The sequence below is a fragment of the Symphodus melops genome (assembly GCF_947650265.1).
Source record: "Symphodus melops genome assembly, contig: scaffold_285, whole genome shotgun sequence".
NCBI lineage: Eukaryota > Metazoa > Chordata > Actinopteri > Labriformes > Labridae > Symphodus > Symphodus melops.
The window spans coordinates 1-15,880 of NW_027636571.1; the positions used below are offsets into that span (position 1 = coordinate 1).

Below are 15,880 nucleotides of genomic sequence, written 5' to 3' on the forward strand. Positions count from 1 at the left end.
GAATTAGAGCTTCAGACTATAAACATAGAAAGTTATTCCAATATGCTGAGTGTGAGATCTCATGCTTACATGTCTTGCAGCAATTTTGGAGGATCCAACCACGTTCCCATTATTGTCCATCACGTCAATACCCTCAGACAGCTCATTGTGTCTCATCAGGCCAACGTTACAGATGTTAGCACTCGCTGAAGACAGAGAGAAAAAGACCTGTTTCTGAAGAACTGCTGATGAAGAAGTGAAATGAAGGCCCTGATTTAAATAAAGAACTTATCCTTTTATCGTTTAATCTCACCCACAGAGACAAGCACTGTATCACATGTGTGTTAATATTTTCACCAGCAGGGGGCACATTCTCTATGACCCATTGGCTCCTTTAAAAACTAACCTACAGCGGGGAACGGGACTAATCTCTGTATGACCATTCTGGTGGCAGGGCTCAGCTGGTTGGCCTTCTGGATCAGGACGTTAAGTCCCACCTATTTTTTTGTGGGTAAAAAAAAAGACATTTAATTTAAGGCATCATCACATAATCTATCTATCCAGTATATCAAAGATGCTCACGCAGCAGTCAATAGTAAAACCCAATAGTATCCAGAGAGAGGATATTGATGTTGCCACTCACTGCAATGGAAACAGCGCTGGTCACCGCTCCTACATAACCTTGAAGAAACTTTGAAGTGGGTGTAGGCTGAATAGGACAAGGAAAATACTGTCATACCGTTATATAACATCAAAAACAAATATAATGTTGTATCTCTATACATGGTGTTATTATCTCTATACATGGTGTTAATGTCTCTATACATGGTGTTAATATCTCTATACATGGTGTTAATGTCTCTATACATGGTGTTAATGTCTCTATACATGGTGTTAATGTCTCTATACATGGTGTTAATATCTCTATACATGGTGTTAATATCTCTATATGTGGTGTTAATGTCTCTATATGTGGTGTTAATGTCTCTATACATGGTGTTAATATCTCTATACATGGTGTTAATGTCTCTATATGTGGTGTTAATGTCTCTATACATGGTGTTAATATCTCTATACATGGTGTTAATGTCTCTATATGTGGTGTTAATGTCTCTATACATGGTGTTAATATCTCTATACATGGTGTTAATATCTCTATATGTGGTGTTAATGTCTCTATATGTGGTGTTAATGTCTCTATACATGGTGTTAATATCTCTATACATGGTGTTAATATCTCTATACATGGTGTTAATGTCTCTATACATGGTGTTAATGTCTCTATACATGGTGTTAATGTCTCTATATGTGGTGTTAATGTCTCTATATGTGGTGTTAATGTCTCTATACATGGTGTTAATATCTCTATACATGGTGTTAATATCTCTATACATGGTGTTAATGTCTCTATATGTGGTGTTAATGTCTCTATATGTGGTGTTAATGTCTCTATACATGGTGTTAATATCTCTATACATGGTGTTAATATCTCTATACATGGTGTTAATGTCTCTATACATGGTGTTAATGTCTCTATACATGGTGTTAATGTCTCTATATGTGGTGTTAATATCTCTATACCTGGTGTTAATGTCTCTATACATGGTGTTAATGTCTCTATACATGGTGTTAATATCTCTATATGTGGTGTTAATGTCTCTATATGTGGTGTTAATGTCTCTATATGTGGTGTTAATGTCTCTATATGTGGTGTTAATGTCTCTATACATGGTGTTAATGTCTCTATATGTGGTGTTAATGTCTCTATATGTGGTGTTAATGTCTCTATATGTGGTGTTAATGTCTCTATATGTGGTGTTAATATCTCTATATGTGGTGTTAATGTCTCTATATGTGGTGTTAATGTCTCTATACATGGTGTTAATATCTCTATACATGGTGTTAATATCTCTATACATGGTGTTAATGTCTCTATATGTGGTGTTAATGTCTCTATATGTGGTGTTAATGTCTCTATACATGGTGTTAATATCTCTATACATGGTGTTAATATCTCTATACATGGTGTTAATGTCTCTATACATGGTGTTAATGTCTCTATATGTGGTGTTAATATCTCTATACATGGTGTTAATGTCTCTATACATGGTGTTAATGTCTCTATACATGGTGTTAATATCTCTATATGTGGTGTTAATGTCTCTATATGTGGTGTTAATGTCTCTATATGTGGTGTTAATGTCTCTATACATGGTGTTAATGTCTCTATATGTGGTGTTAATGTCTCTATATGTGGTGTTAATGTCTCTATATGTGGTGTTAATGTCTCTATATGTGGTGTTAATGTCTCTATATGTGGTGTTAATGTCTCTATATGTGGTGTTAATGTCTCTATACATGGTGTTAATGTCTCTATATGTGGTGTTAATATCTCTATATGTGGTGTTAATGTCTCTATATGTGGTGTTAATGTCTCTATATGTGGTGTTAATGTCTCTATATGTGGTGTTAATGTCTCTATATGTGGTGTTAATGTCTCTATATGTGGTGTTAATGTCTCTATACATGGTGTTAATGTCTCTATACATGGTGTTAATGTCTCTATACATGGTGTTAATGTCTCTATACATGGTGTTAATGTCTCTATATGTGGTGTTAATGTCTCTATACATGGTGTTAATGTCTCTATACATGGTGTTAATGTCTCTATACATGGTGTTAATGTCTCTATACATGGTGTTAATGTCTCTATACATGGTGTTAATATCTCTATACATGGTGTTAATGTCTCTATACATGGTGTTAATGTCTCTATACATGGTGTTAATGTCTCTATACATGGTGTTAATGTCTCTATATGTGGTGTTAATATCTCTATACATGGTGTTAATATCTCTATACATGGTGTTAATGTCTCTATACATGGTGTTAATGTCTCTATATGTGGTGTTAATGTCTCTATATGTGGTGTTAATATCTCTATACATGGTGTTAATGTCTCTATACATGGTGTTAATGTCTCTATATGTGGTGTTAATATCTCTATACATGGTGTTAATGTCTCTATACATGGTGTTAATGTCTCTATACATGGTGTTAATATCTCTATACATGGTGTTAATGTCTCTATATGTGGTGTTAATATCTCTATACATGGTGTTAATGTCTCTATACATGGTGTTAATGTCTCTATATGTGGTGTTAATGTCTCTATATGTGGTGTTAATGTCTCTATACATGGTGTTAATATCTCTATACATGGTGTTAATGTCTCTATATGTGGTGTTAATGTCTCTATACATGGTGTTAATATCTCTATACATGGTGTTAATGTCTCTATATGTGGTGTTAATGTCTCTATACATGGTGTTAATATCTCTATACATGGTGTTAATATCTCTATATGTGGTGTTAATGTCTCTATATGTGGTGTTAATGTCTCTATACATGGTGTTAATATCTCTATACATGGTGTTAATATCTCTATACATGGTGTTAATGTCTCTATACATGGTGTTAATATCTCTATACATGGTGTTAATGTCTCTATATGTGGTGTTAATGTCTCTATATGTGGTGTTAATGTCTCTATACATGGTGTTAATATCTCTATACATGGTGTTAATATCTCTATACATGGTGTTAATGTCTCTATATGTGGTGTTAATGTCTCTATATGTGGTGTTAATGTCTCTATACATGGTGTTAATATCTCTATACATGGTGTTAATATCTCTATACATGGTGTTAATGTCTCTATACATGGTGTTAATGTCTCTATACATGGTGTTAATGTCTCTATATGTGGTGTTAATATCTCTATACCTGGTGTTAATGTCTCTATACATGGTGTTAATGTCTCTATACATGGTGTTAATATCTCTATATGTGGTGTTAATGTCTCTATATGTGGTGTTAATGTCTCTATATGTGGTGTTAATGTCTCTATATGTGGTGTTAATGTCTCTATACATGGTGTTAATGTCTCTATATGTGGTGTTAATGTCTCTATATGTGGTGTTAATGTCTCTATATGTGGTGTTAATGTCTCTATATGTGGTGTTAATATCTCTATATGTGGTGTTAATGTCTCTATATGTGGTGTTAATGTCTCTATACATGGTGTTAATATCTCTATACATGGTGTTAATATCTCTATACATGGTGTTAATGTCTCTATATGTGGTGTTAATGTCTCTATATGTGGTGTTAATGTCTCTATACATGGTGTTAATATCTCTATACATGGTGTTAATATCTCTATACATGGTGTTAATGTCTCTATACATGGTGTTAATGTCTCTATATGTGGTGTTAATATCTCTATACATGGTGTTAATGTCTCTATACATGGTGTTAATGTCTCTATACATGGTGTTAATATCTCTATATGTGGTGTTAATGTCTCTATATGTGGTGTTAATGTCTCTATATGTGGTGTTAATGTCTCTATACATGGTGTTAATGTCTCTATATGTGGTGTTAATGTCTCTATATGTGGTGTTAATGTCTCTATATGTGGTGTTAATGTCTCTATATGTGGTGTTAATGTCTCTATATGTGGTGTTAATGTCTCTATATGTGGTGTTAATGTCTCTATATGTGGTGTTAATATCTCTATATGTGGTGTTAATGTCTCTATATGTGGTGTTAATGTCTCTATATGTGGTGTTAATGTCTCTATATGTGCTGTTAATGTCTCTATATGTGGTGTTAATGTCTCTATATGTGGTGTTAATGTCTCTATATGTGGTGTTAATGTCTCTATACATGGTGTTAATGTCTCTATACATGGTGTTAATGTCTCTATACATGGTGTTAATGTCTCTATACATGGTGTTAATGTCTCTATATGTGGTGTTAATGTCTCTATACATGGTGTTAATGTCTCTATACATGGTGTTAATGTCTCTATACATGGTGTTAATGTCTCTATACATGGTGTTAATGTCTCTATACATGGTGTTAATATCTCTATACATGGTGTTAATGTCTCTATACATGGTGTTAATGTCTCTATACATGGTGTTAATGTCTCTATACATGGTGTTAATGTCTCTATATGTGGTGTTAATATCTCTATACATGGTGTTAATATCTCTATACATGGTGTTAATGTCTCTATACATGGTGTTAATGTCTCTATATGTGGTGTTAATGTCTCTATATGTGGTGTTAATATCTCTATACATGGTGTTAATGTCTCTATACATGGTGTTAATGTCTCTATATGTGGTGTTAATATCTCTATACATGGTGTTAATGTCTCTATACATGGTGTTAATGTCTCTATACATGGTGTTAATATCTCTATACATGGTGTTAATGTCTCTATATGTGGTGTTAATATCTCTATACATGGTGTTAATGTCTCTATACATGGTGTTAATGTCTCTATATGTGGTGTTAATATCTCTATACATGGTGTTAATGTCTCTATATGTGGTGTTAATATCTCTATACATGGTGTTAATGTCTCTATACATGGTGTTAATGTCTCTATATGTGGTGTTAATGTCTCTATATGTGGTGTTAATGTCTCTATATGTGGTGTTAATATCTCTATACATGGTGTTAATGTCTCTATATGTGGTGTTAATATCTCTATACATGGTGTTAATGTCTCTATATGTGGTGTTAATATCTCTATACATGGTGTTAATGTCTCTATATGTGGTGTTAATATCTCTATACATGGTGTTAATGTCTCTATACATGGTGTTAATGTCTCTATATGTGGTGTTAATGTCTCTATATGTGGTGTTAATGTCTCTATATGTGGTGTTAATATCTCTATACATGGTGTTAATGTCTCTATACATGGTGTTAATGTCTCTATATGTGGTGTTAATGTCTCTATACATGGTGTTAATGTCTCTATACATGGTGTTAATGTCTCTATACATGGTGTTAATGTCTCTATACGTGGTGTTAATGTCTCTATACATGGTGTTAATGTCTCTATACATGGTGTTAATGTCTCTATACATGGTGTTAATGTCTCTATATGTGGTGTTAATGTCTCTATACATGGTGTTAATGTCTCTATACATGGTGTTAATGTCTCTATACATGGTGTTAATATCTCTATATGTGGTGTTAATATCTCCATATGTGGTGTTAATGTCTCTATACATGGTGTTAATGTCTCTATACATGGTGTTAATGTCTCTATACATGGTGTTAATGTCTCTATACATGGTGTTAATGTCTCTATATGTGGTGTTAATATCTCTATATGTGGTGTTAATGTCTCTATACATGGTGTTAATGTCTCTATACATGGTGTTAATGTCTCTATATGTGGTGTTAATATCTCTATACATGGTGTTAATGTCTCTATACATGGTGTTAATGTCTCTATACATGGTGTTAATGTCTCTATACATGGTGTTAATATCTCTATATGTGGTGTTAATGTCTCTATACATGGTGTTAATGTCTCTATACATGGTGTTAATGTCTCTATATGTGGTGTTAATATCTCTATACATGGTGTTAATGTCTCTATATGTGGTGTTAATATCTCTATACATGGTGTTAATGTCTCTATATGTGGTGTTAATGTCTCTATACATGGTGTTAATGTCTCTATACATGGTGTTAATGTCTCTATACATGGTGTTAATATCTCTATATGTGGTGTTAATGTCTCTATACATGGTGTTAATGTCTCTATACATGGTGTTAATGTCTCTATATGTGGTGTTAATGTCTCTATACATGGTGTTAATATCTCTATACATGGTGTTAATGTCTCTATACATGGTGTTAATGTCTCTATACATGGTGTTAATGTCTCTATACATGGTGTTAATATCTCTATACATGGTGTTAATGTCTCTATGTGGTGTTAATGTCTCTATACATGGTGTTAATATCTCTATGTGGTGTTAATGTCTCTATACATGGTGTTAATATCTCTATATGTGGTGTTAATGTCTCTATACATGGTGTTAATGTCTCTATACATGGTGTTAATGTCTCTATGTGGTGTTAATGTCTCTATACATGGTGTTAATATCTCTATATGTGGTGTTAATATCTCTATACATGGTGTTAATGTCTCTATACATGGTGTTAATGTCTCTATATGTGGTGTTAATATCTCTATACATGGTGTTAATGTCTCTATATGTGGTGTTAATATCTCTATACATGGTGTTAATGTCTCTATATGTGGTGTTAATGTCTCTATACATGGTGTTAATGTCTCTATACATGGTGTTAATGTCTCTATACATGGTGTTAATATCTCTATATGTGGTGTTAATGTCTCTATACATGGTGTTAATGTCTCTATACATGGTGTTAATGTCTCTATATGTGGTGTTAATGTCTCTATACATGGTGTTAATATCTCTATACATGGTGTTAATGTCTCTATACATGGTGTTAATGTCTCTATACATGGTGTTAATGTCTCTATACATGGTGTTAATATCTCTATACATGGTGTTAATGTCTCTATGTGGTGTTAATGTCTCTATACATGGTGTTAATATCTCTATGTGGTGTTAATGTCTCTATACATGGTGTTAATATCTCTATATGTGGTGTTAATGTCTCTATACATGGTGTTAATGTCTCTATACATGGTGTTAATGTCTCTATGTGGTGTTAATGTCTCTATACATGGTGTTAATATCTCTATATGTGGTGTTAATGTCTCTATATGTGGTGTTAATGTCTCTATACATGGTGGTAATGTCTCTATACATGGTGTTAATATCTCTATATGTGGTGTTAATGTCTCTATACATGGTGTTAATGTCTCTATACATGGTGTTAATGTCTCTATACATGGTGTTAATATCTCTATACATGGTGTTAATGTCTCTATATGTGGTGTTAATGTCTCTATACATGGTGTTAATGTCTCTATACGTGGTGTTAATGTCTCTATACATGGTGTTAATGTCTCTATACATGGTGTTAATGTCTCTATACATGGTGTTAATATCTCTATACATGGTGTTAATGTCTCTATACATGGTGTTAATGTCTCTATATGTGGTGTTAATATCTCTATACTGTACATGGTGTTGATGGTGAGATCTATAAATCGGGTGTACCTTGGTGGCGTTGCGGTTTGCATAATTTACACAGGCATTGTGACTCTGATTAAGCCACTGTAGGAAAGAATAAAGGACATAGGGGTTAGGGTTAAAGGAAGATAGAGAGGGAGACACTTCTTGTCCCTGATGTCCTCTTAAAGCAACGGCACGTAGAATGCAGCAAACAGATGACCTCTTTATTGCTCTTGTCTTAAGATGTGGCCAACATCTGCATGTTGGTGTAAAACGTGCTTCGCAGACAGTTAACAAGAAAAGCAATGATTTTCAGTACATTGGTTGTTTACCTGCCATATAATGGTAGACAGCACTGTCTGGTTTGGGAGGAGAAGGCCGATGACCTAAATGAGACCAGGGAATAAGAGCTTATTTCTGGGTAAAATAAGTCCAAAGTCTCATCTGTTCCCAAACATGAGCATGAGCAGCCAAGATCGAATGTATGATTTTTTTTATGACACTTACAATTGGTGTTCCAAATGGGACATAACCTGCACAAGCCAAGAGATGATTTTCAGAGAAAAGAAATGAAGAGAAATGGTGGGAAGTTGATCAAAGATCTTCATGTGAGGTCGTACCTGACATTCGAAATGGCATGAAGATCTTCTCTCCTGTGTCAGGATGAATGATGGCCTGCGTGCAGAGAGCAAGGCATCATCCTCATGCTGCCACCAGCCCACAGGCTTTACTGTATGGAGGTGCATTTCACCTGACATGATGTATGACAGGTGGATCACTTACCTGCTTGATCTTCTGGGCTTCCCACAGCTGCACAGGTGAGCCGGGCAGTGAAGGATGAGAACGGTAGTTAATCATCAGAGCTGAGCACACGTTTGTTCAGCCAGTAAACGTTTACCATCAGTGGTCATGTTTTTAATTTCTTAGAGGGACATTCATTTAAAAAAGGATTATCAGAACATTTAACTTCTTAGCTGCTGGTGGAGCTGCTGGTTTAGGCTCCAGGTTTTATGACCTTTTAATGACGTGAAATCACTTCCACTAGCTCCAGTCAGCTGACCTCAGTAAATCTGTTCTCTCTCGTTTTTTAACTCCCACGTCAGTATCAGGTGTGATTACGACCACGGAGGGGAGAGAGAAAAAGTGTCCTGTTTCTACTCAGGCTCTCACTGGCTACAGTGGCCTACAAACATTGAATGGAACGCCATGATTGGTCCATTGAGGTGCCAATCAAACGTTCAGAGTGCATGAATGAGTATAGAATTTATTGAATCAGTCAGTGTTTGTCCTGGATCGGGATCATGGACTCTTGTTGATGCAGCAGGGGCGTTTGTGTTGGAATATTCTGACCTGTGGATGGAGCTTGAAATGGTTAACATGGTCGGAGTCACAAGAATCACAGCTTTCTAAAGATGTAGCCGCAGTGATACTTAAACACAGCAGCTCTTTAAATGACGTGATGACAAGAAAAGCCCTTTGATATTTGAAAAATAAGTGTGTTTATAGATTTTGTGTCATTTAAAGTTTTCAAAGTCATCCTGGTGTCTTAAGATGTCACATCTAGTGTCTTAGTAAAAACCTGACGTATATGTTCTTACTGAATCCGACTGGTGAACATTAACTCTAAAATTCAGTTAATCATGAACAGCATGAACTGATGACCTGATATCACAGTGAACATTTACAGGCTTCAGGATCAGCTCATCACACTTTAGTGGACAAAGTGAACCTCACCTGGGGATCAGAGACTCCAGGAGGAAGGGAGCCATGTTTGTAGTCGTCCAGAAGTTTGATGCTTTCTTTCAGCTGTTTCTACAAACAGAGAAAAAGAATAGAGTGTGAGGGTCTGACTGAATGAGAGAAACATTATCTCACTGGAAATAAGATGTTATTACATCTATATGAAGTCATGTAAATGTTGCTTTAAATCACTGTGTCTCTACCTTTGTATTTATGGTGTCCATGTTCCTAGTGAAACTACGATACAGAGTTTTTATATTTAATAGCGATGGAGACGTTACCTCTGACACAAACAGCGTGCTCGGGTCGATGATGGACATGAAGTGCCTCAACCGTCCAAAGAATGAACCCTGAAGAAGATGACAAACACAAAGAGCATCCTTCATAAATGTGAAGCTGAAGTCCCCTGAAGACAGCGAATTCAACGTGGACAATGAAAACAACAGATTCTAACCCGGTTCATCCTGGAACAAGTCTGTTTAAATGATTCTCTTTAATATGTCCGTCATGAACACAGACTGTAAAATGGTTAAAAAGAAACAAATCAATCACAAAATCTTTGATCCAACAAAATGTTTCTGAACAACTCAAACTTCAAATTTCTCTCTGACTTGAACTTTGAACTAAAAAGTCTTTGATCAGTTCCATTTAAACCAGCAGCACTTTAGTAGCTGCTGGTTTAAGCTGCTGATTTAAGCTGCTGGTTTAAGATGCTGGTTTAAGCTGCTGGTTTAAGCTGCTGGTTTAAACTGCTGGTTTAAGCTGCTGGTTTAAGCTGCTGGTTTAAGCTGCTGGTTTAAGCTGCTGGTTTAAATTGCTGGTTTAAACTGCTGGTTTGGGCTGCTGGTTTAAGCTGCTGGTTTAAGCTGCTGGTTTAAACTGCTGGTTTAAACTGCTGGTTTGGGCTGCTGGTTTAAGCTGCTGGTTTAAGCTGCTGGTTTAAACTGCTGGTTTGGGCTGCTGGTTTAAATTGCTGGTTTGGGCTGCTGGTTTAAATTGCTAGTTTGGGCTGCTGGTTTAAGCTGCTGGTTTGGGCTGCTGGTTTAAATTGCTAGTTTGGGCTGCTGGTTTAAGCTGCTGGTTTGAGCTGCTGGTTTAAGCTGCTGGTTTGGGCTGCTGGTTTAAATTGCTGGTTTGGGCTGCTGGTTTAAATTGCTGGTTTGGGCTGCTGGTTTAAATTGCTGGTTTGAGCTGCTGGTTTAAATTTCTGCTTTAAGCTGCTGGTTGGAGCTGCTGGTTTAAGCTGCTGGTTTGAGCTGCTGGTTTGAGCTGCTGGTTTAAATTTCTGCTTTAAGCTGCTGGTTTAAGCTGCTGGTTTGAGCTGCTGGTTAAAGCTGCTGGTTTGGGCTGCTGGTTTAAATTTCTGGTTTGGGCTGCTGGTTTAAATTTCTGGTTTAAGCTGCTGGTTTAAATTGCTGGTTTGGGCTGCTGGTTTAAATTTCTGGTTTAAGCTGCTGGTTTAAGCTGCTGGTTTAAATTGCGGGTTTGGGCTGCTGGTTTAAGATGCTGGTTTAAGCTGCTGGTTTGGGCTGCTGGTTTAAATTTCTGGTTTAAGCTGCTGGTTTGGGCTGCTGGTTTGAGCTGCTGGTTTAAGCTGCTGGTTTGAGCTGCTGGTTTGAGCTGCTGGTTTAAGCTGCTGGTTTGAGCTGCTGGTTTGAGCTGCTGGTTTGAGCTGCTGGTTTGAGCTGCTGGTTTAAGCTGCTGGTTTGGTCTGCTGGTTTAAGCTGCTGGTTTAAACTGCTAGTTTAAGCTGCTGGTTTAAGCTGCTGGTTTAAGCTGCTGGTTTGGTCTGCTGGTTTAAGCTGCTGGTTTAAACTGCTGGTTTAAGCTGCTGGTTTAAGCTGCTGGTTTAAGCTGCTGATTTAAGCTGCTGGTTTAAGCTGCTGGTTTAAGATGCTGGTTTAAGCTGCTGGTTTGGGCTGCTGGTTTAAGCTGCTGGTTTAAACTGCTGGTTTAAGCTGCTGGTTTAAACTGCTAGTTTAAGCTGCTGGTTTAAGCTGCTGGTTTAAGCTGCTGGTTTGGTCTGCTGGTTTAAGCTGCTGGTTTAAACTGCTGGTTTAAGCTGCTGGTTTAAGCTGCTGGTTTGGTCTGCTGGTTTAAGCTGCTGGTTTAAACTGCTGGTTTAAGCTGCTGGTTTAAGCTGCTGGTTTAAGCTGCTGGTTTGGTCTGCTGGTTTAAGCTGCTGGTTTAAACTGCTGGTTTAAGCTGCTGGTTTGGTCTGCTGGTTTAAGCTGCTGGTTTAAACTGCTGGTTTAAGCTGCTGGTTTAAGCTGCTGGTTTAAGCTGCTGGTTTAAGCTGCTGGTTTGGTCTGCAGGTTCGAACTGCTGATTTGGGCTGCTGGTGGAGCTTCCTTGTTTCCTGTTCACTGTTCCCCTTGCTGTCTTCATCAGAATACCAATTCCATGCATGTTTGTGTGAAAACAGTGTGAAAAGGCCCTGCAGCACTTTGTGCCAAGAATCTCTTTGGACGGAAACATTTTTGCTTTAATCACTTTCCCTCAGAGACATTCATCCGTTATGAAGGCAGGGAACAGGCTGGAACAAAGCCCTCTGTGTTTGAAGGATCTGTGCAGGATCCCAGGTCCTGGTTCAATCTTCAGTCCCCCTAAAGTCTGTAAGTAAAGAGTCTATCTGCAGTTAATCTCAGGATTCTAACAGGCCATATGTGGGTGCTGCTGGGGAAGAGTCTGTGAGGGAGCAGGCTTTAATTATGCATGAGTTTCAGCTCCCCGGAGACTACACAACAAGGCTGGCTGAGAACGAGCGGAGGAACGAGAACACACACTCGGAGCAGGATTTATGCTGATTCAAGAACTGGCCTCATTTTAATGGCTCTGATGAAAGAACCTGAAAAAGCAGCTCCATCAGTCCCTGACCCCGAACCTCAGGTTGGAGAACGCCTCAGAGGACTCGATCAGAGAGACAGGGATGAACAGGGAAACCATAAATAACCATCTTTGTGGAGGATGAACAAAACATGACGGTGCTCCATAAACAAACAAGATGTTTATTGGTTCGTTCATGGAAAATACTTTTACAGATCTCATGACCATTTTGCATCTTTGTTTATTTTGTCCCCTCCCATCATTGTGGGGGTCGTTCTCTTCTTACCTGGGTATATCTCCAAGGTAACTTATACTGTAAAATATCCGCCCACTGACCAATCAGATCTTTAGATGGTGGAGCTCCTGGAGCTGATGGAGAGGGGGGAGGACACTTCATGTGTCCATCATGATTTTAGACGATAGTCTGTTTAGTTACTTTTTAATTTTCACTGATATCCTTCAACAGAGACTGAAAAAGTGCCGGAACATTTTAGTTAAAGATGTAAAATTATGAATATTTTCTTCTGGCTTTGAATGATATTTTCATATGAATGTTTAATGTCTCCATGCCGCTCTTGTGATGGTCAGAGCTGCAGCTGAACTTCTCAAACAGTTTTACTCACTAAATAAAAGAGTCAGATCAACACGTTCAGTTCAGAGAAGAAACAGGAGTTATTACAGTCACTTCTAAATGAACTAATGTTGGAACAAATATAATAAACTGCAGTTTAATACTCTCTGATGTTTCTGTCACTTTAGTCTTTGAGCCTGTTTGTCTTAAACTTATTTATATTATTAATATCTTTTGATCAGTTTGTAGATATGATGATCTGCTGATGGCTGACTCAGTGATGATTGTGATTGGCTAAATGAAGATAACTCCGCCCCTTTATGTGAACGCGCTCTCTGTAACTAGGTTGATAACCAGCTTCATAGGACTGATAAGCAGGATCTCTGATGTCAGGCTTAGTGAAGCCAGATCACCCAGAGAGACCCTGGTCTGTGGAACAAGCTTCGTAGTCCAGACCTCTGGCCCCTGCTCTTTGTTTGTTTTGTTGTTTCTATGACGATGATCTGAATCAGCTGTTCCAGGTCACAAAGTTTGGTGACTTATTTTGAAGCCTGCATTCAGGTTAAACTGTCCAGTCAAAGATTTCCTTTCTATGGTTTCAATAAACTCACACACAGCGTGCAGCCCAGTTCACGTGACTGAGTGAATGAATGAATAGGTGTCAGTGATCCTGTTCATCTGGACCACAGGATCCCTCGGGATCAATAAAGTATCTATCTATCTATCTATCTATCTATCTATCTACAGTCAGTCTCAAGCTTCATTCAGCAGCTCAAAACATGAAATCTGTCATGTGTGCAATAAGAGAAAGAGCACAGTCTGCACACTGACCAGCATGGATAGCTGAGTGTGTGTGTGTGTGTGTGTGTGTGTGTGTGTGTGTGAGCGAGTGTGTACGTGCGTGTGCGCGTGTGTACGCGTACATGAATAATGTGTGTGTGTGTGTGTGTGCACGTGTGTGTAGTGCGTGTGCGCGTGTACGCGTACATGAATAATGTGTGTGTGTGTGTGTGTGCATGTATGTATGAGCGAGTGTGTGTGTGTGTGTGTGTGTGAGCGAGTGTGTGTGTATGTGTGTGTGTATGTGTGAGCGAGTGTGTGTGTGTGCATGTGTGTGTGTGTGCGCGCGTGTCTTTGCTGGCTGCAGATTGAACACAGATTGCATCCCTTACGGAGTATCGGAGAGGGAAATCTATGAGGAGATGATGAAGATCTTCGTGCTGCTGTGATCTGATTAAACTACAACATGAGTAAAAACTTCTCACATCACCAAGTTCATCAGCAGAAGGAAGTTCTGTTGCACAACAACAGATCGGATCGCATATATATATTATATAGTGCATATTAGAGGCAACTTTCGCTGCAAACTGTGGCAATCCAGAGCAGCAGGAGGAGGGGGAGGAGAGCAGGAGGAAAAGAGGATGGGGATGTTTTTCACCCCGAAAAAGCGTAAAAAGCAAATGTAACGAACGCACCTGAAGAGAACACTCACCTGGTCGTATCGCGCTCCTCCGAGATGGAAAGCAGGACAAGCTGCAGACTCCGCCATGACAGTCAACTCTTTATTTATTAATGAAGTGAATCATGAACGGATCTTCAACTAGAGCGAACTACAGTCACTGTGAAACTAGTGAGGCGCCGAGTCGCGGTGGCTGTTGGGAGGTGTAGTCTCCTCCTTGACATCAGCGTTGCTAATGTTGAACCGCATGACTACACATCCCAAATGATCGATCAGGTGAAAGCTATTACATAACTGTTCGGATTGATCTTGACAGAGATAACAGTTGATGCTGCTCGCTGTTTGAAATCAATGATTGTGTGAAGGGGCGTGGCCTGAGGAGAGGACCATGTCTGCTCCTCCTGATGATAGAATCAATTAAAACAGAGTGAATGACCTGCAGCATATAAAGACAGAGATCTGTCAGCAGCCCGGACACTTTCATTACAGCATCATGATCACTGAGTGACCGCAGGCTCCTGAAGATCCCAGAGAGAGACTTTGATTTGACTCCAGTGTTTCAGCTCAGCACATAAAAGAAAGAGAAGAAGAATAAAAGATAAAAGAATAATACAAAAAGAGAAGCATTCAGACAAACCAGTCTGAAGTTACTCTCTGAGGTTCTCTAATCATCATTATTTATTATTGTCATTATTTATTATTATCATTATTTATTATTATCATTATTTATTATTAGCATTATTTATTATTAGCATTATTTATTATTAGCATTATTTATTTAGTCATTGTTATAGATCTTACTTGGTTCTGGTCTGATCCTGGTCTAAGTCTCGGTTGAGGCTTCGGTTTTAGAACGAGAGGTATTAAAGACATTCAATAAGGTGACATCAATCCATTGGTTCCCTGCCTGGGTCTGGCCTTCCTAAGGGGGCTTCTGAGATCTCAGGCTGTCTGTTGTTTGGTTTTCAAATCTACATTTTCACATATTTTATAAATCCTGTTAAAACATAAAACATGGGGAGTGTAGATTCTGAATCTAGGGGGGTTCAGCTTTTCTTAGAGTCAAGACAAGGGGCTCCATGGAAACTTTGGGAACTTGTCAGTGTATCAGTGAATGCAGCAACATAACAAACCTGAAGGTGAACCTGCTTTCAAGGAGCTAAGCTAGAGGCTCTAAAAAGGAAGTGATCCGCTGTGCAGGAAAGACTGCTGAACACATGATTGTGTAAATAAGACCTTCTGCAGTGTCAGAGGAAGAGGTACATGCTAAAGCAGCATATTTCAACTGTGTGGTGAGCAGCACCCTCTGGTGGA

The 15,880-nt window shown here is 38.0% G+C and overlaps 1 protein-coding gene across 1 annotated transcript; it reads right to left on the reverse strand.

The window, feature by feature from the left end:
- Positions 1–69: 69 nt before the first annotated feature.
- Positions 70–14,946, reverse strand: LOC306819351 (sideroflexin-5-like; the record flags this gene model as incomplete). Its single annotated transcript, XM_079373135.1, has 11 exons — positions 14,600–14,946; positions 9,992–10,060; positions 9,705–9,782; positions 8,754–8,780; positions 8,591–8,645; positions 8,478–8,503; positions 8,303–8,356; positions 8,016–8,072; positions 623–688; positions 386–476; positions 70–185 (listed from the first exon to the last, which is right to left on the reverse strand). Coding segments are annotated over exons 1-11 (696 nt in total), but the record flags the coding sequence as incomplete, so codon positions are not given.
- Between the last annotated feature and the right edge of the window lie 934 nt (positions 14,947–15,880).